This window comes from Equus przewalskii, chromosome 16 (assembly GCF_037783145.1).
Source record: "Equus przewalskii isolate Varuska chromosome 16, EquPr2, whole genome shotgun sequence".
NCBI lineage: Eukaryota > Metazoa > Chordata > Mammalia > Perissodactyla > Equidae > Equus > Equus przewalskii.
Genome location: NC_091846.1, coordinates 10,387,081 through 10,410,823, shown reverse-complemented (window position 1 = coordinate 10,410,823; position 23,743 = coordinate 10,387,081). Strand labels below are relative to the sequence as shown.

General features: G+C 40.4%; 1 protein-coding gene across 1 annotated transcript in view; it reads right to left on the bottom strand.

Annotated features, from left to right (window-relative positions):
* Nucleotides 1–2,686: 2,686 nt before the first annotated feature.
* The window catches only part of B3GLCT (beta 3-glucosyltransferase), a 95,495-nt gene continuing 74,438 nt past the window's right edge, over nucleotides 2,687–23,743 (bottom strand). The window contains exons 13-15 of the mRNA XM_070578742.1: nucleotides 22,917–23,036; nucleotides 16,107–16,251; nucleotides 2,687–4,669 (exon numbers count right to left, since the gene is read on the bottom strand). Coding sequence (XP_070434843.1) covers nucleotides 4,502–4,669; nucleotides 16,107–16,251; nucleotides 22,917–23,036 — 433 coding nt within the window. The 3' untranslated portion in view covers nucleotides 2,687–4,501. The remainder of the gene's footprint in view (nucleotides 4,670–16,106; nucleotides 16,252–22,916; nucleotides 23,037–23,743) is intronic.

Sequence of the window (23,743 nt, the reverse complement as noted above, 5' to 3'; positions counted from 1 at the left end):
AGAGGTCAAAGAGCACAGGGATTAAGTGAATAACTCTGGAGCCAAAATGTCTGGGTTCAAAACCCAGCTCTGCGACTTACCAGCTGTGTGACCTTGAGCTGGTTACGTAACCTCTCTGTGCCTCAGTTACCCCCAATGCAAACTGAAGAAAACAATAGCACTCACTTCAAAGGGTTATTGTGAGGATTAAATAAATCACAATAGTGTCAAGCACAGTAAGCATTATCTTGTGCTTATTATTATCTTGGTGGTTGTGGTTGTTATTATGAATTATGTCACAGCTCTCCATAAGAACAAGCATATGCAAAAAGTCATTTCAGCAGATAACATTGTCTTGCATTTAATAGAAGTGATCAGATGCAAATACCCACATTTTCAAGCCAGCAAATCTAAGTCTTTCTGTGCGTACACTCTCCCGCCATTTGACAGTGGGTCCTCCCACCACAGTAGATTCCTCCGTGGAGCTCTGGATTCCATCCCATTTCACCCTGACTGCCCAGCAACCACCCATCGTCCGCCCTCCCCCTTGATCATTCTCATCACACACAGACCTCCCTGGAATCTTCCATCTCAAAATACAAACTGCCTCGGCTTCACGTTTCCCCTCAAGCCGCCTTCCCTTGTCTTCAAACTAACTCATAAAAAGAATTAACTGAAAACAACATGTTTGTAATTGCTCTCTGCAATCTCTTCTCCCATTCTGCCCCACCTACTGGGATGGGTCTTGTCAAGGTCGCTGCCGTGCTGCGAAATCATACGGTCACTTTGCCGTCCTCTCTTAATGGAATTGTGGGCAACACGTGACACACTTGACCATTTGCTTCTCGAAACGCTCTCCTCGGCTTCCCTCACACCCTACCCCACTGTTGTCCTCCCACCTCACTGACTGTCCTCTTGCCAAGGCTGAGTCTGTTCTCTCGTGTCCCTACACCACCTTGTCCAGTCTCGCGGCTTCCCAATCCTTGAAAACACTGATGAGTTCCAGTTATATCTCCAGCCCAGACTTCTCCACGGAGCTCCAGACTTCCATATCGACTGTTGGTCCGACACGACCTGGATGTCTAGTAACAACAATGATGAGAGCTAAGTAATATCACACGGGCTTTCTTTTCTCAGACATGCCAAACTCGTTCCCGCCTCAGAGCCTTCACATTTGCTGTTCCCTCTGCCGAGAACACCCTGCGCAGACATCTTTGCGTTCCTGACTCTTCCTACTCATTTGGGTCTTCACTCAATCGTCACCTTCTCAGAGAGGCCCTCTCTGACCACTCCATCCAAATTAGCCCCCAACACTCACCCAGTTCTCCACATCACAGTGCCCTGTTCTGTTTTTTGTTTTTTTTTGCTGAGGAAGATTAGCTCTGAGCTAACATCTGCGCCAGTCTTCCCCCACTTCATATGTGGATTGCTGCCACAGCATGGCTGACGAGTGGTGTAGGTCTGTGCCCAGGATCCAACCCGTAAACTCGGGCCACCGAAGTGCAGTGTGCCGAACTTAACCACTACGCCATGGGGCTGGCCCCTCTTGAGTGTTTTTATAGCACTTACCACCATTAGAAATCCTCCTGTTCCTTATTTGTTTACTGGTTTATTTTATGTCCCTTCTCCTTGCATCTACCTCTCCTCCCTCCAGGAGTGTAAGTGCTTTGAAAGAGCAAACGTGCTAAAAGACAGCACCAGAAAAAAAGCCTTCACTTTCTATAGACAGAAGGAAGACACATTTTGCAGGTGACATGTTTATCGAATTGCTTGGGAACATGAAACAATAGCACCTACTATGTGCCCGGCATTCAACGATGCCAGGGATAGAGTGGTGAATAGGACACACCAAGGGTATCCTGGAACGTCAGGCACACAATCGGGGGTTAATAAACAGTTGCTGAATCTACTAAATGACTCATTTTAGTACAAAGAAATTGTATCTCTGATTATGAATGGAAGACACCAGAAACATTCTTAACAAATGTCTGCTATATTATTAACTTCTGAGGAAAAATACATGAACGATTATAATGGGTACGGATGTAGAAGTACTAAAGGTATTCAACAAACCAGGAAATTCAGAGAGCACAGATATTTATATACCTGTGCACAGCATCACTTGCAACCCAGCAAGCTACTGTTTCATGTTCCCAAACATTCTGTAAAGGCTGTGTTTGTGTCTGAATTCCTAATTTAGCTACAAGTTGTAAAAGTCCTACATACTCAGACAGCTTGCTTTGGCTTTTTTTACATCAGTAGAAGTGGCTTAAGAGCAAAAATCGCATTCCAGTTACTCACATATAATTTCTCGATGCTGACAGCCCTAGGATAAAAATAGCCATTTGGAAGTAAATTCCTATCAAGGAGGCAAAGGAAATATGAATAGGACAGGATCTCTCCTGGCAAGTTCAGAATCAAAACTTAGTTCTTCAGATGTGAACTGAACATGGGAATCAGTTTCGCATAACATCTCCAATTCATTATATAATAAAATTGATAATGGTTTTATAGACTTTGTGTAAATATATCTTCAACGTCTAACGGATTTCTCTTAAAAGGACAGATTTTTATTAATTTTTATCTCTGAAAACTGTATTTACTGAGCTGCCCACTTTTTTCTCTGATTTCATTAATTCCTTTTCCCCATGATCCTCCCCACTCCCACTCTAGGTTGGATTAACAAATACATTTGGAAAATCAGAAACATAGGCAAAGATCTTTTTATTTGCGGTTAGGCTTACATAGTTCCAAAAAGTAAACATAATTAATAAACAACCAAAAGTACCAGAGGAGGTGCTCCGGTGTCAGCAGAAGGCACTGATCATAACACAGGGAAAGCTTAACGTGGATCTTCACGTTCAGAGGCCAGTTGGGCCCTGTCTGATGAATACACTGTTTTCTGAGTGTGACAGTTGGCAGGCAGGAGTAGGAAGACTCTTCTCCCTGGCGTCAGGCAGCCAGAACCTCCAGGAGTCTCATTTCAGATGACACAACGGTGACCATGATGGTAGCATGACAATAATTCCAGCTATGACAACAATGCTGATGTCATCACCAACACCTGGACGGGATCTATAAACCCTTAGGGTGCCTCTCACCCAGCCGACTGTTCCTGATCCATTCCTTGGGTGGGCCACAAAATTCACTTTCACAAAAATGAACCCAACACATTCAGTTACCACTGAACCACAACAGTCCTGGGATCTGCTAACTTGGGAAACGGTGAATAATATTGCATCATTTTGGAAATGAGTCAAATCTAAGCTACAAGAAACATAGATTGTTTAAAAAACATACACATGGGTACTTTTGGTGGTATGGCTTTAAAACTCTGTGCTTGCCTATAAAAGCATTACAAGCAAAGTTAATGAATAGCAATTTTTATTAAAAAAAAAAAGAGGAAAGTATTTTACTGTACCAAAACTAGTTTAAGATATATCAAAATCAAATTTTATGCAAATACCTTTAGAAAACTGAATTATATAATTAAAACATTAAAATACAGAGTACTTTGTACAAATTAATACTGTGTTAAATTACTATATATTAAACATATGATTTGAAAATTAGAGCTGTTTCAGAATACTAGGTTCAAATTTCATTCTTTAAGAACCCAGGGAAATTGTCAGATCACCATGCTGTCCTTCCACTAGGGTTTCAGGGTACCCCAGGGGGTCTATTTTGAGTCAGAGAGTCGTTAAGTAACAACCAAGAAAAATAAGAGTAAAACATCAGGGACAAATTAACTTAATTCACTTCCTGAGACTTACACAGAGCTCACTGACTTGAATAAAACACAACACTGTTTTTAAATATTGAGGACACTATTTTCTGGCAGCATCCAGTACACTTCCATGTTACAAGTAGGTCATAAAGATAGGGCTTCAGGGAGAAACAGAACACAGATGAATCTAAAGGAATTATTCTTTTGATGAGGCACAAACAGGAAAACAGATAAAACATACTTCTGATTATAGATTACAGGGGATGTCACCGCCAGAGTTTTATGATGTTTTTTGAATGACCCTTAATATAGCATTATTCCTACCAAGTTACTAGGAAATAATTTTCATCACCAGCAATATGGTTAAAAAGTTTACACCATTGTAATTTCCATGTCAACAGGCTGTCCCTCTTCTTTATATATATACATAAAGAATGACAGTCACGTCTCTCCAGTCTCACGCCCAACTGAACCCTTCATTATAATGAAGAGAGAGACAGGAAGGAGGCTTCTCGTACCACTTGTTTTTCTGTGACAGAAATAAAGCTGCTGTATCACAGCTTGAAAAATACACAGTTATAACTGTGTGTTACAGTTACTGCATAATGCAAAAGCAAGTGATTTTTCCCAGAAAAAAAATCTGTTTCCCCATGACTTCTTTTCTCCCCCCCCTTAAAAAATACTATATACATAATTTCCCCCTAACGTCAGGAAGCTTCCAATCCGACGTGGCACACGTAAGTAGTATGATGGCAGCACAGCAGGATGACGCCAGGGCGCACAAGCCACCATGCTTCACAGCTCCTCCTTAGAGCCCTTCTGTGTCTCCCGCTTGGCTTTGTCTTCCTCATGGGGCGCCAACCACGTGAAATACACCTTCACCGGATCGATGTTCCAGTGTTTGTGGAACGATATGGGAACTTGGTGAGAAAGGTAGGCCTGAGGGTAATCCACAGGCCGAGCCTGCAGGAGGAAGAACAGAGAATGATGCTCTCTCATTCACCGAAAACAGTTCTGCTTCTGAACGGCATTGGAATCTACGAAGCACTGCTTTCCTGAGATATTTCATATTAGTTACGGGAATCTAAAAACAAGAAGGAAGATCTCTTCCACTAAAATCTTCCCTCTAACTGCAGGCTGTTCACTTTTTCGTCTCCAATTACTTTAATATCCCAAATGCATCACTCCAAATGCAGGGCCTTTTGCTTCTACGTTCCACAGTCATGCCTCTGGGAGATGCCGCAACCACGGTAATCAACATAAAAAGCTTTCCTTGGTAAGTCATTTAAGTTACTATTATGACTTCTACAAAAAGGCAGAAAAATGGTTATTTCAAGGTCCCACTAAAGAAACTGTGGCCATGCATGGGTTGTGTGGGGCGGGGCACACTGGGCAAGGAGTGCTCGGGGTTCCCTTTGCCTGCCCACGGCTCTAACATGTAACTGGGTATAAGTCTTTCAGAGCAGGGAACACGGAGCTTGTAGGGAGAGGGGTAAAGTCACAAACACTCTTCCGACCCAAATATCTAGTCTGGTTCCACAAGCGTGAATGGAAATTTTGAGCAACGAGAAGCAGTTTGAAAGAGGGCCTAAAAAGTTTTTGCATCATCATCATTTCAAAATTCTCTAGAAGTTAAAAGATTAAATTTAAGCAGAATCAGATATAGCCTAGAATGACCAGATTGAAGAAGTAACCTACGGGGTATGGGAGGAAACTGAAACAGATAGTATTTGGTTTACTCCCAACAAAGCATCCGCTTTCTCCCAGTGCTCACCCTGTCTATAAATTACACGGCCCACCTGTGTTCTAGAGTAACGCACTGGGCTATCAACACTAAAACAGTCTCGGCTTTATTAAAACTAGATATAATACACTGTAAAAACAAGTCTTCTCTAGGATAAGATTTTGTTATGTCCTGCTTAAATTTTGATATGAACACAAACTTTTAAAAATGGTTTACAGAATACCTTCATTAAACTTTACCTCATTCGATCCTTGAAACAACCTTGCAAGATGGTCAGAGTATCATGATTCACCCCCAAGGTACAGATGAGGAAAGCAGAGCTCACAGAAGCTACCACTCTCCCCGGTAATATGAGCAGCAAATGTGGGCTCGGGAGAGAGCAGGAGCGAGACCAGCTCCCGGCCCAGCATCCTGCCAGCACACCTGCAGCTGGCGCTCAGTCCACAGGCGCGCGTGTCAACTGCACTCTGACCACGCTGGCCTCCTTTATCCAGTGGTGGCACAAATGTCCTGCTCAGACGAGTGTTTGAACAATAATATCTGTGAGGAAGACTTCACGCTAAGGTAGGGGGAGAGCCTTCATAATGGATATTTTATTGCCTTTTAAAAATTCCAAATGCTCATGGAGTTAAAAATCTAAGAAGGGAATTTTAAAGAGAAAAGACAGACAGAGACCAAAAATACATACTGGAATAAAGTCTAACTGAGCTGGGAAGGTATTGAGTATTAGCTGAGGGAATGTGTATATTATACGATGTTTATTTGCAAGGCCCTCAGAGAGTTTACTGGCAGGGAAGAAAATCTAGGAGAAACATCCTCTCAATTCAGGGCTCAGATAATTCCATGATGGTCCCAGAAGAAAGAAATGAAAGCAGAAGAAACAAATCTTTGCTTGTTGCTCACACTGGAAAATGAACTGCTGGACATACAAATATATCTAACGGGAAAACGATAAACCCCTAAGAGCTTCCCTCTGTTAATGCAGATTCCAGGAGGGACTAACTGCATCTCAGGAGCCGTGTATGCAAGTGAAGAGCTGGCTTGTTAAGGATTAGCATATGCTAATCACTTCTGATAAACAAGGTCATGGAAAAGAACAAGACAAAACCAGAAAAATGAACTGCATCCAAAGAGGCAGCCGTAACACCAAGAAGTCTACACCGCTTCTAATAGTCACATCTCTGTGCCCAAAATGCCAAAAGGAAATCCCAAACAGGCAGGTCAGGGGCAAGGAAGGAGGATGTAGGACCAGACGTGGAGCACAGTGGGACGCTGTGCACCCACCATGAAAAGAGAGACGGCTTAAACTGCATGAGAAAGACATAAAGTGGGCAAAAATAAAACCTTCTTACCTGTAAAGATTAGAGCACACTGCACAGTGCAACAAATGGAGATTAAAATGGTATTTCCTTAAACACTTTTTTACAGCTGTATTGAGGTATGAATTACATACCATAAAATTCATGCACAGCAATGATAGCTTGAAAATTTTTAGTAAATTTCCAGAGTTAGGCAACCACAAATCCAGTTTTAGAACACTACCATCATTCCCCCAAAATTCCCTTGCATGCATTTTCAGTCAATCCCCACCTCCAACAGCAGACCCAAGAAACCACTGATTTGCTTTTTCTGTATAGTATTGCGTTTTCTAGAAATTTCTTATCATGGAATCATACAGTATTTTGTGCCTGGCATCCTTCACTTGGTGGTGTTGCATCTATCAGTAGTCCATTCCTTTTTTTGCTGGGCAATATTGCAGTGTATGGACATACCACACAAACAACACGCATTTATTGTGACACAGCTTTCATAGGTCAGGAGTCTGGGCGCAACTTAACTGGGACCTCTGCTCCACAGTCCCTCACAAGGTTGCAATCAGGATGTCAGCCCAGGCTCTGTGGTCTCATCTGAAGGCTCAACTAGGAAAAGAATCACTTCCCAGCTCACTTGGCTGCCAGCAGTATTCAAGTCCTCGAGGGCTATTGGACTGAGGGACTCACCTCCTCGCCCCGACGGCAGCTTGCTTCATCAAAACAGGCAAGCCAAGAAGGCAACCGGGAGAGGCTGCGAGGACGGTGGAAGTCACATCCTCTGTAACCTAATTCCAGAAGAGACATCCCATCGCCTTTGCCATATGCTATTGACCCACACTCAAGAGGAGCGGCTTATACATGAGTGTGAATACCACCAGGAGGGACCACTGAGATCTGTCATAAATTGCCTACCACATGGATTTTACTTCTAAAAAACTGCCAAAATGTTTCCACAGTGACTGTATTTTACACTCCCACTAGCAATGTACGAGAGATCCAGTTTTTCCACACCCTCGTCAACACCTGGTATGGTCTGTCCTTTGGCTTATGGCCATTCTAGTAGATGTATAGCGGCACCTCACAGTTATTTTACATTGGCCTAATGACTAACAATGTTGAGCATCTTTCCATGTGCTTACAGCCATTCAGATATCTTCTTTACGGGAATGTCTGATCAAATATTTTGCCCTTTTTAAACTGAGCAGTTTGTTTTCTCATGAAGTTGTAAAAGATTGTTACATATTCTGGACACAAGTCCTCTACCAGACACATGATTTGCAAATATTTCTCCCAGTCTATGAGTTTCTTTTTTCATTTTATTAATGATATCTTTTGAAGAGCAAAGATTTTTAAATTGTTATGAAGTTTAATATATGAATTTTTCCTTTTATGGATCATGCTTTTGACGTCATAATAAATCTTTGCCTAAACTAAGGTCACAAAGAATTATCCCTGCTTTCTTCCAGCAGTTTATAGCTTTAGCTCTTATTTTTATACTGTGATCCATTTTGAGTTAATTGTTGTGTATGGTGTGAGGCGAGGTTCTAAGCTCACTTTTTGTACGTGGAGAGATATATTTACAATTGTTACAGCACCATTTGTTCCATCTTCCCACTGCACTACCTTGGCATCTTTGTCAAAAATCCATAAATAGGAGGGTTTATTTCTAAAATCTCTATCCTGTTCCATTGACATACATGTTTATCTTTATACTAATTTCACATTCTCTTGATTATCATAACTTTATAGCAAGTTTTCAAATCATGAAAGTGTAAGTCCTCCAATTTTGATCTCCCTTTAAGAAACTGTTTTGTACTTCTATATAAATTTTAGGATCAGCTTGTTAATTTTTATAAAGGAGGCTGCTATGATTTTAGTAAGGACTGCACTGAATCTATAGATCAATTTGGGGAGTGTGGAGAAATAAAATTTCTCTGAATTTCTGTGTTCCTGAGCCTTAACTTTCTAGAAACATCTCACATCCCACGAGAATTGGATCTGTAGTCATTTGTCCAGTTAACTGCTCTGAACCAAACCGAGAGTAAAACTTCCCCTAACTCTTGGAGAAGGCCAATGGTTACACCCCTAAACTAGGCCCCTAGGTTAAGCCCCAACGTGCCAGAAGACCTGAACACTATCGCCCTAGGGTTACAGTTACACTTCAAGGAGTTACGAGGTCTCTGGAGACCTAACTGGCAGACCCAAAGGGCTGGAGCAAAAATGGGAAAGGGACAGCTGCTTCCTTCACCTTTGTAAGCAGAGAAAACAATTTTTCCTTGTCCCTTGCTTATGGGGTCTCTGGCCACGTGTGTAGGACAACTGACCTGGCTCTCACCGTATTGCCCTAGAGGTAAAAACCAGGTCAAAGGGGCAAGGGGAGTCGGGGGTGGAGGCAAGATGTGCTTATTATTTACTGTGAGGTATTTACTTTAAAAGTCTGTCTCTGATCCAGAACACTTCATGTGGGCATTCAGGATAAAATTATTAAAGTTAACTTTAAATGAATTAATAAATTCATTTAAATTAATAAATTCATCTAAAATGAATATTAAAAAATCAACAGGGAAAACTGTTATCATAGCAATATTGAGCCTCCCAATCCGTAAATATGGTATACATCTCTTCATTTATTTAGATCTTAATTTCTCTTAGCAACATTTTATAGTGTCAGTGTAATTTCTTTCTAAGATTAATTCCTAAGTATTTTATTCATTCTGATGCTATTTTGAATGAAATTTTCTTCATTTCATTTTGAGATTTCTAGCTGCTAAAAAATACAGATTGCTTTTCTATATGATCTTGTAGCCTGCAATCTTGCTAAACTCGTCTATTAGTTCTAGTAGCTTCTTCCCTTGGTAGATTCTTAGGATTTTCTCCACACAAGATCATGTTGTCTGTGGATGAAGACCATTTTATTTCCTCCTCTCTAATCTGCATCCTCGTATTTCTTTTTTTGCCTTATTACACTGGCTAGAACCTGAGTGCAATGTGGAATAAAAGTGGGGAGACTGGCCATGCCTGCTTTGTTTCCAATCTTCTTATTTTGTAGATTCACTTTATCAGGGTGAGGAAGTTCTCTTCCATTTTGTTGAGAGTTGTTTTTCTATTTGTTTGGTTTTTATCATGAAGGGGGACTAGATTTTATCAAATACTTTCTCTGTGTCTATTGAGAGGATCGTGTGGTTTTTATTCATTATTCTACTCATATGTTACATAACCGATTTTGGATATTAAACTAACTTCACATTCCTGTGATAAATTCCACTTCGTCATGACATATAAGCCTTTTTATATATTGCTGGATTCAGTTTTCTAATATTTTGTTAAGGATTTTTGCATCTACATTCAAGAGGAATAGTGGCCTATAGTTTACTTTTATGATGTACCATTTTAATCCCTTAGTTAATTTTTTAGCTGTTTTTTGAGTGATCGTCTTAGTGCTTCCTGTAGGGATAACAACATGCATCTTTGACATATTTGGTAAATCCTGGCCTCATAAAATGAATTGGGAAGTATTCTCGCTCCTCTAATCCAATTTCACCAATGTAGATAGGTTTAAGTACATTTTCTATGGCTTTTTTGAGACAGTTTTGCTAATGAGTGTGATTCTAGAAATTTCTCCATTTCACTCAATTTTTTTAACTTGTTGGCATGATTTTGGTAGGGTTTGTAATGATGTCCCTTTCTTCATTCCTAATTTTGGCAATTTGTATCTTCTCTCTTTTTCTCATGGTCAATCTAACTCAACGTTTACCAAATTGGTTTATCTTTCTAAAAGAACAAATTTTCGGCTTAACTTATTTTCTCAGCTGTTTTTCTGTTTTCTACATTGATTTGTGCTCTAACTTTTAATATTTCTTTTATTCCACTAAGTTCAGGTTTTAGTTGATATTATTCTTTTGCTTCTCAATGTATATGCTTAGATTAATGATTTACTATGTTTATTCCTTCCTAGTATGTGTTTAAAACTATAAATTTCTAATTACTATATAACTACACTCAAAATTTTTGATATGTTGTATTTTCATTTTCATTCCATTCAAGATATCTTCTAATTTTCCTAATGATTTCTTTTTTGACCCACGGGTTATTTAAAACTATGTTGTTTTATTTCCAAATATTTGGGGATTCCTTCAATACTTTTTCTGTTGATTTCTAATTTCATTCCATTGCTGCAAGATTTTGTATATTTTCAATCCTTTTAAATTTGTTGAGACTTGTTTTACAGCCTAGCATATGGTCTATCCTGTAGAATGTTTCATGTACACTTGAAAAGAATGTGCATTCTGCTGTCAGATGAAATGTTCTATACATGTCAGTCAGGTCAAGTAGTTAATATTTGTCTATTTCTCTTTTCAGTTCTGTCCATTTATGTTTCATCTATTTTGAATATCTGTTGTTGGGTATATACACACACTTATAATTTTTATGTCTTCTTGATGTATTGATCTTTTGTCATGAACTGTCCCTCTTTCTTCTCTAGCAATATTTCTGTTCTTAAAATCTATTGTGTTTAATATTAATATAGCCACTCAAGCTCTCTTATGATTAACTGTTTGCTTGGCATATCCTTTCTCATCCTTTCACATTCAACCTATTTGTGTCTATAAATCTAAAGTGTACTTGACTCTGATAGAGAAAATATAGTCAAATCCTGTTTTTTATACAGTTTGATAGTCTCTGCCTTTTGACTAGGGTGTTTAATCCATTTATATTTAATGTAATAATGGATATAGTTATATTTTCATCAGCCATTTTACCATTTGTTTTCTATGTCTCCTGTGTTTTTTGTCCCTCTGATTCTCCTTTATTGACATTTTTTCTTGTTAAACAAAATCTTTTAGTGCACATTTAAATCCTTTATTGATATTTTAAGCTTTATTTTTAAAGTTATTTTCTTGGAGATTGCTCTAAGAATCAATGTGCATCTTTAACTTAGATTAATACTGACTTAATTCCAATAAAATCAACTTTGCTATAATATAGCTCCATTTCCTTCCCCTGCCTTTGTGCTATTGTCATCATATATATTACATTTATCTATGTCATAAACCCAACAATATAGGGTTATAATTACTGTTTTAAACAATCTTGTATTTGTTAAAGAAATTGAGAAAAATATACATATATGGTTATGTGTGTTTATATACACCCATTTTTTCTTCACTTAATTATATATATATGCACATATATACAGATATGTATATATACACACAAACACATACATAGTCTTTTATATTTTCCCTCATATTAACCTTTTCCGGTATTCTTCATTCCTTCCTATATATTCCAATTACCATGTGGTGTCATTTCCTTTCAGTCTGAAGGATCCCCTTTAGTTTTTCTTGTAGGAAAGGTCTACTAGAAAATAATTCTCTCACTTTTTGTTTATCTGGGAATGTCTTTATTTCACTTCTGTTTTGAAAGGATAGTTTTACTGGATAAAGAATCATTGGTTGATTAGTTTCTGTTTTTCTTCCTGCCTTCAGCCTTCTATTATTTCTAAGGGAAATCAGCCAATAATCATTTTTTTGTTTTCCTTTTCATTAGGTTATTGTTGTTTTTAAGACTTTTCACTTCTTCATTGTTTTTCAACCATGTGACTATAACATGTCTACATGTGATTCTTTTCATGATTATCCTACTTGAGCTTTGTTGAGCTTCTTGGATCTACAGATTAATGTTTTTCATTGCATTTGGGAAGTTTTAACCCTTATTCAAAAAATTTTTGTCTAATTCTCTCTCCCTTCTCTTTCTAGGACTCCCATTAAATGTATGTTGGCACACTTTATGTTCTACCCCATGTCTCTGAGGAGGCTCTGTTCATTGTTCTTCAGTCTTTTTTTCTCTCTATTGTTTGGACCTGGTAACTTCTATTGATCTGATTTCAAATTCACTGATTGTTTCTTTTCCCATCTCAAATCTACTATTAAGTGCATCTAGCTAATTTCTCATTTCAGTTATTGAGTTTTACAACTATAGAATTTTCATTTGGTTCTTTATCATAGTTTCTATTTTTATATTAAGATTTGTTATTTGTTGAGTCATTGTCATCATATTTTCCTTCAATTCTATGAACACAGTTTCCTTTAATTCTGTGACTAGAGTTTTATTAGCTGCTTTGAAGTCTTTATCTATGAACTCCAACATCTGGTTCCACTCAGAGTCAGTTTCTAATGACTACATTTTTCCCTGAAGACATCTCTTTGCTTTTCTCACAATAATTCATTGGAAACTGGTTATTTTAGATAACGTATTATAGCAATTCACAAATCTTTTTATTTTTATTACTTTTTTTTTTTTAAGTAACTTGCATGGACTTACACTGTGGAATCTTTTTCCCTGCAGTGTGTGGCTGCTATCTCCTCTCAAGTTTTAGTTCTCATTTTTATTTTTTAGCTTGGCTTGCTAGAAGTCACCCCTGTGCCGAAATAGCTTAGCGGTCAACTTATGAAGTAGGCAAGGTTGTGCTCAAACACCTCGAGCCCACCAGGCTTCCATTTTTGTGTGGGTTGGAAAATACACTCAAAGCTTCAGTGGGTTTTCAAGTACGCCTTGGCGCATGACTGTCCCATGTGCATTCACATAGTTTCCCAGTGGAGAGCTTTCCTAGCCCTACTACTGCTTTCTTATTTCCAGGGTATTAGGTATTCAATTTCTGGCTAATTTACCCTTCACTGTATCTGAGACAGCAATCTCAGACCAGCAAAGGTGCAGGTTTTTCTTGTTTATTTCCTACCACGTTCGACAATTTTAGCTGACATTATCTGTGAGTTTTTCTCTCCCTCTCCGCATATCAAGTCCACCCCCTCAGACAGCAAGGCTGTTGTTTTTTCCAGCCAGGCCCATACTGTTGAAACAGCTGCTGCTCTCTCCACCCAAGCTGGGGTGGAAGAGGGCCAGGTGTGGGGAGCTTCAGGCAGAAAAGCCTCAGAAGGCCTCAGACTCTGTGGTTCTTACCCAAAATTGTAGCAGCTTTTCAGGAATAAATGCTTCTCAACGCTTTGGGTTGATTTCCAGAATTCTGAAATGGTTATTTTGACAGTTTTGTGCAGAAGATTCACTGGCCATTGCACACTGCCATACCCTTAGTGCCATATAATTTTGGAAGAACAGAAAGCCACATGTTCTAGATACTTTGTTACAAAGGGATATACTAGACATTCCTTGAAGCCCCCTCTTACACCTATGATTTCACAATAAGCTTCCCTGGCTAAAAAGAGACGGAAAGCGGTCCAGGCACCTCTGTATCTGAGACTGTTTCCAAATGCCCACTCTATCTCAAACTCATCAGGAATCTTAGATTTTATCTCTTTGCCTCATATCTCTTTCTCAACGTGAACAAATATACTGTTTGGATCAGTGTTCAAACATTACAAATGGAAAGTACTGTCCAAATCATAGCAAACTCTCTAAAAGAGGCTTAAGAATTGGAAGATACAGCAGTATCTGTTGGGGAGGATAGGTTTTAAGCCTATTTTACAATTTTGGAAAGGTTTAAAATTTATTACATGAATTAGAGAAATCAAGAGTTTTCAAGTGTGGGTAACAATTTTTTTTAATTATCTTCAAGGACTTATGTTTAAAGATTATTTTCCTTCTTTCTTTTCACCTTATCATTTTATTTACTAACGTATTCTTCCCTAAGTAAAAAAGGCTGCTATAAAAATCTAAGACTATCATATTAACCAAGATAAATTATTTCCTTTATACACCAATGTTTTAACTACCCTTACTTTTCTGAGCAAAACATGAAATACAGCAAGAGAGAGAGAGAGAGAGACAAAGAATAACTTGCTTTTCTAAATCATCATAACACAACACATAGGCTTAAAATGGGCAAGCCCTTTTCAAGGTTTTAAAGGATGGATAAGTACCTTCTGACTGGTACCAGAAAGGAAGTTTCTCATATATTTCTTACTATTAAACGTCCATTTTATCCTCCCTTGTGGTCCTCAAGAATGTAGAAATGAGTCCTGCCTTTCTTTTCTTGAGGAAAATTAGCCCTGAGCTGACATCCATGCCCAGCTTCCTCTTCTTTAAATGTGGGATGCCTGCCACACCATGGCTTGATAAGCAGTGCACAGGTCCACACCCAGGATCCAAACTGGCAAACCCCAGGCTGCTGAAGCGGAGCATGCAAACTTAACTGCTGCACCACCAGGCTGGCCCTCAGTTCTGCCTTTCTTGATAATGCAAACACTTTCTTTGCCTTGTTCAAGTTATTTTCTATGGTGCTATTCCTGTCATGCTCAATTTTTTATATTGCTGTGACAGCATTTGCTACTGTTTAGTAAATAAGGCATGAAGACTGTATTTTCAATATAAGGGAGGGCACCTAAAATACACATGCGTTCATACATTTCAAATTTCAAAATGCTTTGAATTTCTTGAAGGAGAGCGTTAAAATGGGTGTGGGCTAAGGTTATTTTTAGTGCAAGTATATCTGCTATTCTTCTGATAATATCAAGAACATTCACTGACCTGATTCTTAAGAAACTACTAAAAATAATGCAGAAGGATTCCCTTCTCCAATCCCTAACTACAGTACGATGATGCTATTAGCACCAACCACCCCTGGTAAACATCACCTCATCTTTCTTCATATAATTCCCAGAATATATGCTTACTGAGACTATATTAAAATTTAATAAAGTTTAGCCACTCAGTTTAATAGCAACCAAAGGGGAGAAAGTCCAATAAAAAGGCAGCCAATGGACAGCATAAAAACTGAGGACAGAGGCCAGCCCAGCGGCGTAGTGGTTAAGTTCACGCACTCTGCTTTGGTGGCCTCGGATTAGTGGGTTTGGATCCCAGGCATGGACCTGCTCACTGCTCATCAAGCCATGCTGTGGCGGTGTCCCACATATAAAGTAGAGGAAGATGGGCACAGATGTTAGCTCAGGGTCAGTCTTCATCACCAAAAACAAACAAACAAACAAAACTGAGGACAGTGCAGAATTACATACATTTAGTGGCCAGCAGGACCGTACTAGGTCAATTCTGTATATTTCTAGATAGCACCTCATAATTTTTAAATACCATCAATTTTTTAACTCAAAAGAAAGAAGAAAAGAAGCTTTTTCCTGGTTCTAAATGCAAGGACACTGGTCAAACACCATTTTGTTTTCTAAATGTTTCTCCCTTCCACCTTCATGCTGTAGACGGCACAGCATCAACCCTCTGGACAAAGAAGTCTATAAGGATGCCCCCCAGGAGCCTGTCCACATAGTTCTTAAGATTGTTTCCAGAAGAACATGTGAAGAGAAAGAAGTAGGATCCTTAAGTGAGAAGAAAACGCCCCTGTCTCCTTCTGAGGCAGGAATGAAAACATTTTCCTCACCTGATGGAAGAGAGGGCTGTGTGTCACGGGGATTCCCAGGCCACTGAAGCACATGCCCAGGACCATGTCATCGGGAGCATCATTGCTGTAGCAGCGACACTTACTGGCAAGAAGTCTCCTGATTGCTTCTCTGCTGAAGACCATTCTAGTGGGAAGCCAGAGCAGACAGAAAGGGATTAGAACAGCTCCCTGAGACCACAAATCAGAAGAAAGAAATACAGTTCAGAGGCCAGCTTTCCGATAAAGATAAAAGACACTGACATCAGCAGGATTTTGTATTTAACAGTTATTCCGGAGAAAACATTTTTGTGCTTTCTATGAAAAGAAAATCACTTTGAAGAGAGATTTACCTATTTAATAGGCTATTTTATTTCTTTACACATCTCTTGCAAACTAATACTATGCAATGTTCTTTTTCTAATGTCATTGGAAAATTAGAACAATTCTTTAGTTTCAACACTCTCAGTGAAATCAATAACAAAATCTGCCAGCATTCCCAGCAGGTAGATGGGCCCAGAAATACTAGGTACCCCACTCACACAGATGATGACCGACATGAGATCAAATCTAATTGAAGAAACCAGGCACTGTGCAAGTGATTCCAGTCTACAGAAGCTTCCTCAGGCTGATTTCGAGAAAGAGAAAGAACAAAACTGAGAGGGAGAAAGAGAGACTGACTTGCCTCTGATAGTGCAATGACACTACTTGGCCTGATATGCTGGGTACTCTCTGGTGGGACTCATGCTCATTCCTGCCTTTCTGTGCTCTCCTCAGCACTGAAGGAGGCTAGAAACTTTAAAACAATATTTTCCAGCCTTTGTTGCCGCTGAGTCCTGGCTTCATTCCGACAAAGAAGGGTATAATACTGGGGGAGGCTGTCTGCTTCTGGCTCTGGCAGTCTCTGTGGCAGAGGCAGATGACAGTGGGCAACTATAGGCTCCAGCAGAGCTGGCATGCGGCAGCAGAGCATTGGTGGAGGTCCCACAGCAGCAGCAGTGATCCAGTCCTGGGTCTGGCTCAGATGCCATGTTGGGACCCAACAGCAGCCTGCACAAATGGGCTCCAGTGAACAGCACATGCTTTGCTCCTCCAGCCTTAGGGGCAAGAGCAGCTTTCTACAGTCACTGAGCTCTGGCTCAGACCACCCGCTCCCTTTTATTCTTATGGCCCCTTGCAATACTTTTGTACCAAGTTCCTGCAATAAACTCTCCTCTTTTTAAAATATAGATTGGTTTCTGGTTTCCATTCTGGTCCTTAGGTTAGTAATGAATCTTCTTGTATCATGAATAACTCAATAGCTCATAGGGCTGAAGGGACTAATACGGTTCACAAGCTCATTCCCAGCCAGCAAAGACTTTCCTGAAGGCAAAACTATCTAATACGTATCCGTGTATTCCCAGAGCCAAACACAGGGCCCTGCACACAGAAGGCACTCAATCAAAGCTGGAAGCATCAAACAAGTGAGAAGGAAGCTGCCTTTGCAAAGATCTTCTTCCCGGGGGAGGAAGAGTCCTATGAATCAGTGGAAGAGGAAGGGAGAAAGGACAAATGGCTTGAACACAACTTGATTCAAGGACGTTGACGGCAGCTCAGCTGGGCTCGGTCCAGTGTAGTTTAACTAACACCAGTGACCAAGCACTGGCAACGCAACAAAGGGGAAGACACACTCCTGGTCCTTGTTAAGATGTCAGAGGACACGATGAAATGTGACAAGAGGAAAAAGAAGCTCCTCACGTAAGATGATACAAGGAAATACGACTGTACGAGAAGAAGAAAAAAAGTTCTTGTGAATGATACAAAAAGGAAAACCCCAAGTTTGAAAGCTCACATAAACTGCCTTTCTCTTAGGCCTCACACCTAAGTGGCTGAGTCAAACTCCTGCTCAACTACCTGACCTAGGAAAAGGGCCTATGAGAGGGGACATGTGTCAATGATACATAGACACTTCCCTCAAGTCATCTATCTGACGCTACACCAAGAAAAACTTCATAAGTATACTAATTGTATTCCAGTCAGAGCAGTCATCTTGCTCTCTTAAACCGTATTTAAATAAAAATGCTTTCATCTTCTCTTTTGCCAGCATGTAGTAGAACAAAAAAGAAAAGAAAGGCCTTTTATTTTGGCCATGCTCTGAAAAATTACTTTACAGGAAGATAAAATTTAAGTGTGAGATTGTTATCGGTAGTTTTTTTCTATTTTTGCCTACTCAGACAGAACAGTCTTACACTAATTATTCATATAAACTAAGTATATGTGGGCCTTTAATAAAACTTGTTTATCAGTATGCTGACGGTTCCTTTCAAAATAAAGTTGCCTCCAAAAACGGAAAATTACGAGACGCATCATAGCATCTCTGTCTGCCAACGTCTAAATATTAAAAAGATGTTGAGAGGCTATAAGACTAATAATTTGGCTTCCTTTAACATATAATATACTAATTTGAAAAATAAGAAAAACTGAAATGGGAGGCAGGGATGTGCCCAAGGGCATCCATGCAAATCGAGAACACATTCAGAAGACAAAGCGCATCCAAAACACGCCCGCCCCCTCCTGGCCTTCTAGCGGAGGAGCAGGTCATGCTGTCTCTTTGGGTAACAGTCCCCATGGCCCCTTCCAAGAAGGCTGCCAAAGAGACTAATGACATGCCGGTCACAGCTTCCTATCCAAACATATATATTTTCAAAAAAGAAAACAGTTATTGAACTAATTGTCTTCAAATACCTAAACTTTCAAGGAGTAAGGAACGACGTGAAAAACAGACACTTGGATTCAAATAGTGCCCAGGTCTCATTTTCCAAAAAATACAGAATACCTGCCCACCCGGGATGGGAGGCCACACTCCTGGCTCAGCTCTGGTAAGTGGGGCTTAAGAGGGTGATTTAGGGCAATGGTTTTCAAAAACTTACTGACTATAAACCACAGTGAGAAAACAAAAACACATTTCGTATTGCAACCATTTATGTGTTGTGTGTATGTATAAAACTGAAACAAAAATATCACATAACAGTATGTACCCTTACTACATGTGATGACACACTATGATACTTCTATGTTATTCTATTCCATTCTGTATTTCATTATTTTAAAATGATGGTTAGGACCCATTAATTGGTTTTACAAGCCACTGATTCATCCTGACTTGCTGTTTCAAAAAGCATGCTGATTCTTAAGCTGGATCATCAGGAAAGTCTACTGCAATGCTAGAGAAACTTTAACATTAGGATGCAGCTTTTATCAAAGGTTGACATAAGAGACAACGTCATGAGGAACGTTTCTGCATCTTTGTAAAAATGCTATTAAAGACAGAATATTACACTGGTCAGTGTTAATTATGCAAAGATCAACGCTCAGTGTTCACGCATTTGTTTACTCATTTACTCATTGTATCTTGTAAAAAATGCGTCCCTATGCTAGGAAGTAAGGACATAATGAAAATGATGCCTTCAAAACATTCATAATTTAGGTGGAAAATCAAATAGTAAATAGGCAATTAAATGATAATGGTTTGCACACTATGCTAAGAAAGTACATTAGAAAGGCATCAAACCCAGACTGCAGAGGCTAGACTAGGCCGAAGGCCCCCAGGAACACAAAAATGATGGCTGTATCGAGTGCAAAAGAACGAGGAGGATTAGCCAGGTGACAGAGGCGGAAAGTTGGGGTGAGAGAACAGTGCTATGTAGAGACCAGCAGATGCCATATCTTGGGAAAAGAGAAAAAAAACAGTGCCTCTGAGGAACTGAAATAAGTTCAGCATGAATTCTTGAAGATGAGGGTGCAGGTGGACGAGGCTAGAAAGACAGGACAGCATCTGCCAAGACCACGGAGGCCTGGGAAGCCTTGAAGAGGAATTGGGATTTTATTCTAAAGGTGATGGGAGGTTATAAGAGGATGCAAAAGACTTCCACTCCTGTGGTAAGACAAAAGAAAAATCAAAATAAAATAAAAATCCTATTGATCTATTGAACTGTTGAGGAGAGGTGGATGATATGAGGCCTAGATGAACTAATTTCCAGAAGATGAATCCACTATGGCAGCTTTGAGGGCAGAAAAGTGGAAGAAAAGGTCTGCTAGAGACTTTGGCCCCAAGACAGTGGCCTCGGGGGCTCCCAGGGCAGCTGCGGATCAGGCAAACTAGAAGAGATTAAAAGTGGGGCCTAATCCCTGATCTACCTGGCTTCTGCTGAAATCTGAAGGATTATCTCCTGGGCTTAGAAGTCAAAAGTAGGGAAGGGTTCACACTCTTGGGAAAAATAAAAGCAATAAGAAGTTAGTGAAGGCCTGTGAGCAGGGCAGTGACAGATCAGACATGCTTTTAGAGAGGCCTCCGACCACAGAGTGGATACGGCATAGAGTGGAGCAAGATGAGCAGCAAGGAGACCAGGAGGCTGGGGCAGGGACCCACACGAGAGATGCTGGTGACTTAGACTAGAACTGTGGAGGGGGACACAGAGAGCAGTATTAACGGAAGAAATATTTAAGAGACAAAACTGACATGACCTGGTGATTGAGTCGACTGCAGGACAGTGGGGAATGAGGAAGGAAAAGGGTGAGAGCTGATTCTCAGATTTCTGGGGTAGGAACTCACCTATGCTGCTATCTTCCCTGAGAGAGGACCAGCCAAAACAGGGGCTCAAGCCAGAGAGGATGCGGTCAGCATGGGAGGCGTTGAGTGTGATGTGTCTATACATCATCACAGCGGAGATGTCCTTTGGTAGGGGGATACGTGACTCAGGAGGTCAGGAGAGAGTTCTAGGCTGCGGATAGAGATTTGGGTGCACTCAGCATAAAGCCAGGGGGGTGGACAAGGTCACCCAGGGAGAAGACAGAGTGAGAAGAGAAGGGAGACGAGAAAAGATGCCTGGAAAACAAAGACATTTAAGGGATAGAAAAACAGAACTGAGAAGGCATGAGCAGAAAGGTAGGAATAAACAAGGATAGGATGGTGTTCTGGAAAGCAAGAGAAAGGAGTGTTTCCAGGAGTAAACAGTCGACTTTGTCAAAGGCTGCCAAGAGGTTAAATGAGAGAAAGATTGGGAGTGATGCATCTGATTTGGCTGCATGGAGATCACTGGAAACCTCAGCAAGGGAGTTCAGTGGAAGGCCAAGCGTGGAGGTCGGACGGAAGTGGGAGCTGAGAAGTGGAGATAGTGAGAGCGGTGAATTCTTAAGATGTTTTGAAGGGGAGAAGAGATGGTGTGGCGGCAGGAAAAGTTTTACTATGGGAAAATTGGAGGTGGTGGGAAATATCCAGTGGCAAGGCAGAGGCTGAACACAGAAGAGGTGAAAGGAGCCATCTTGGTGGTTTAGCTGCAGCTGCCAGGGTGTGGGAAGGCAGAGCAGTGGCACTTATGCAACATATCTGCCAATCCACACTAGCCCGTGAGCTCCAGGAGGTATGGAACTGTGGCTTTCACTTGCATTCCCAGGGCTAGCCTGGTGCCTGGCACTCACTATGCTTGTTGAATGAACGAACGACCAACTGGAACAATGAAAGGCAAGGCTGGTTAGGTAAGGTAAAGCGAGGTTTCAGAAGGACTCAAGTGCCTGTCTCAGAAACAACAGCTAAATCCTATAGGCAAGGAAGACAACAAGATAGTTGTCTTGCAGAAAGCACACAAAAAGTGACTTCTGTGTTAGAAGTATATATATAAACGCATACACAAACGACAAGGTCCCTTTCAAAAGTGGAAAGTTCTGGCTCAATGGTTGGCATGCCTTAATCCTTTATTGGGCCCAACACCTCAGCCAGAAAACTAACTGCATTACCCGTAAGGCTGCAAATAGCTTGAACCATTTTTTAATGAAGAGGTCAATATCCCTCAGTCCTGCCCTTTAGTGTCTTTTCAAAGGCCTAGCTGGCCCCCCATCTCTTGTTGCTAATGACCCCAGGTGAATGCACGCCACTGCTCAACAAAGAAGAGTACTCCTGCTCAGGCCTCTTCTCACTATGAAAGAGCCACTTCCATAACCATGCTGTATTCACCACTGAATTGGCTAGTACAAACCAGAACCAGAACACCTGGAATATGACTCTCGACGTCCTCCAGCAGGAGCTGCTCTGACCTAGGAGATTGCAAACTAAGAATATAAAGTCCCAGCCCTTCAGAAATTTACCATCCAGCGCCTAAAATGTTGCCCGGCACACAATGGACATTAAACAAACACCTGTTGAGTGAATTTAAATTATTATAGTTGATAACTTAAGATTCACCCTAAATACCCCAATAGCAGAGACTATAGAAATAATAGAAAAGACTAAGGGCTCAATTTACCCATATGAATCAAATTAAAATGTTTGCCCACAAGAGACTGGGCATACGCTTCACTTAAAAATATTGATTTTTAACTGCTATTTAAAACCTATAAATCCTACAAAAAATAACACTTAATTGCTTAAGTCTAAACTTCTTTACCATTATTTTCCCAAATGTGATTTATAAACACTGGAGAATTTAAAAGTCTAAAGACTTGTTTTCTGAAATTAAAATCTATATCCAATTTTTTTTTCATTTAAACAGACAATCAAAACTAATTGGCTTCCTAGAAGCAATCATTACAATAGAGACATTTCTACCAAGGACCTTGACATACATTTTTCTATTGTCTCCTCATGGGGTAAAGTATTCTTTACTGGGAGTTCTTTTCACGTTTAGCAAATTCAATGTCCCTTTCCTATTTCGGTGACAGCTACCATTTGCAAAGCACTTCCATATCAGCATAGATGCCACTGCCCCAGACCCACCTCTGCACCGTGGGAATGGCAGTTTAATGTTGGGAGTATTTGCAGAAAGCCATGCTCATAGTTACCCTCCTCCGCCCGTGACGTAGCTGTAGCCGCCAGTGCCCAGGCCGTAGCCGTAGCGCTCCCCCAGAAACACGGCTTCACTGGAGTCGTAACAGCTCAGCAAGCGCTGGAGCCTGGAGATGCTGAGATTCCAAAGGGGACATAAGCAACAATCAGTTCATTCAAGTGTGTTTCCAGAGTAAACATTTTATGGTTCTTACATCCCACTGGTTATATTAAGGAATACTACAATAAAATCACTTACAGATGGAATCCAAGCGATTTACAGAACTGGATTTTTTTTTAAAACAAACAAAAAAAAGAATCAGTGAACACTTTGCATTACTGGAGAGAGGAGAGAAATTGAGAAAAAAGAGGCTTACTCCTCAGTTTTAATAAGCCCCTGCCAGACGTGGATGCTGAGTTTGTGTGGACAGGACAGCAGGTTACCACAGGAAAGGTGGTTGGTCTACCAGCTCACCTCTACCAGTCCTGTGCCCCAGCGAGTGTGAACTAATCCTCGTCTCTTTTCAGATGTCCTTGGTATCTTTTTTAAACTCCTGATGGCCAACAAGGGAGTTTTTGGGCTACAAGTGGGGTCCACGTCAGCATGTGGCCGGGGTGGGGAAGGGAATTTGGGTGGTGAGGCACTTGGGAAACCTTTCAAATATAATATGCAATTATGCTTGTGTTCCCTCAAGTGAGCCAGCCTAGACTGTGGGCCTCTCGGGTCTATTTGTTTCTATCTTCTGACGCCTAGCCTTCTTTGTCATGTGTCAACAACGACAGCTTACAAAGGGCAGCTTACAACGACAGCTTATCCATGGCTGGTCAGAATAATGCTTGCAAC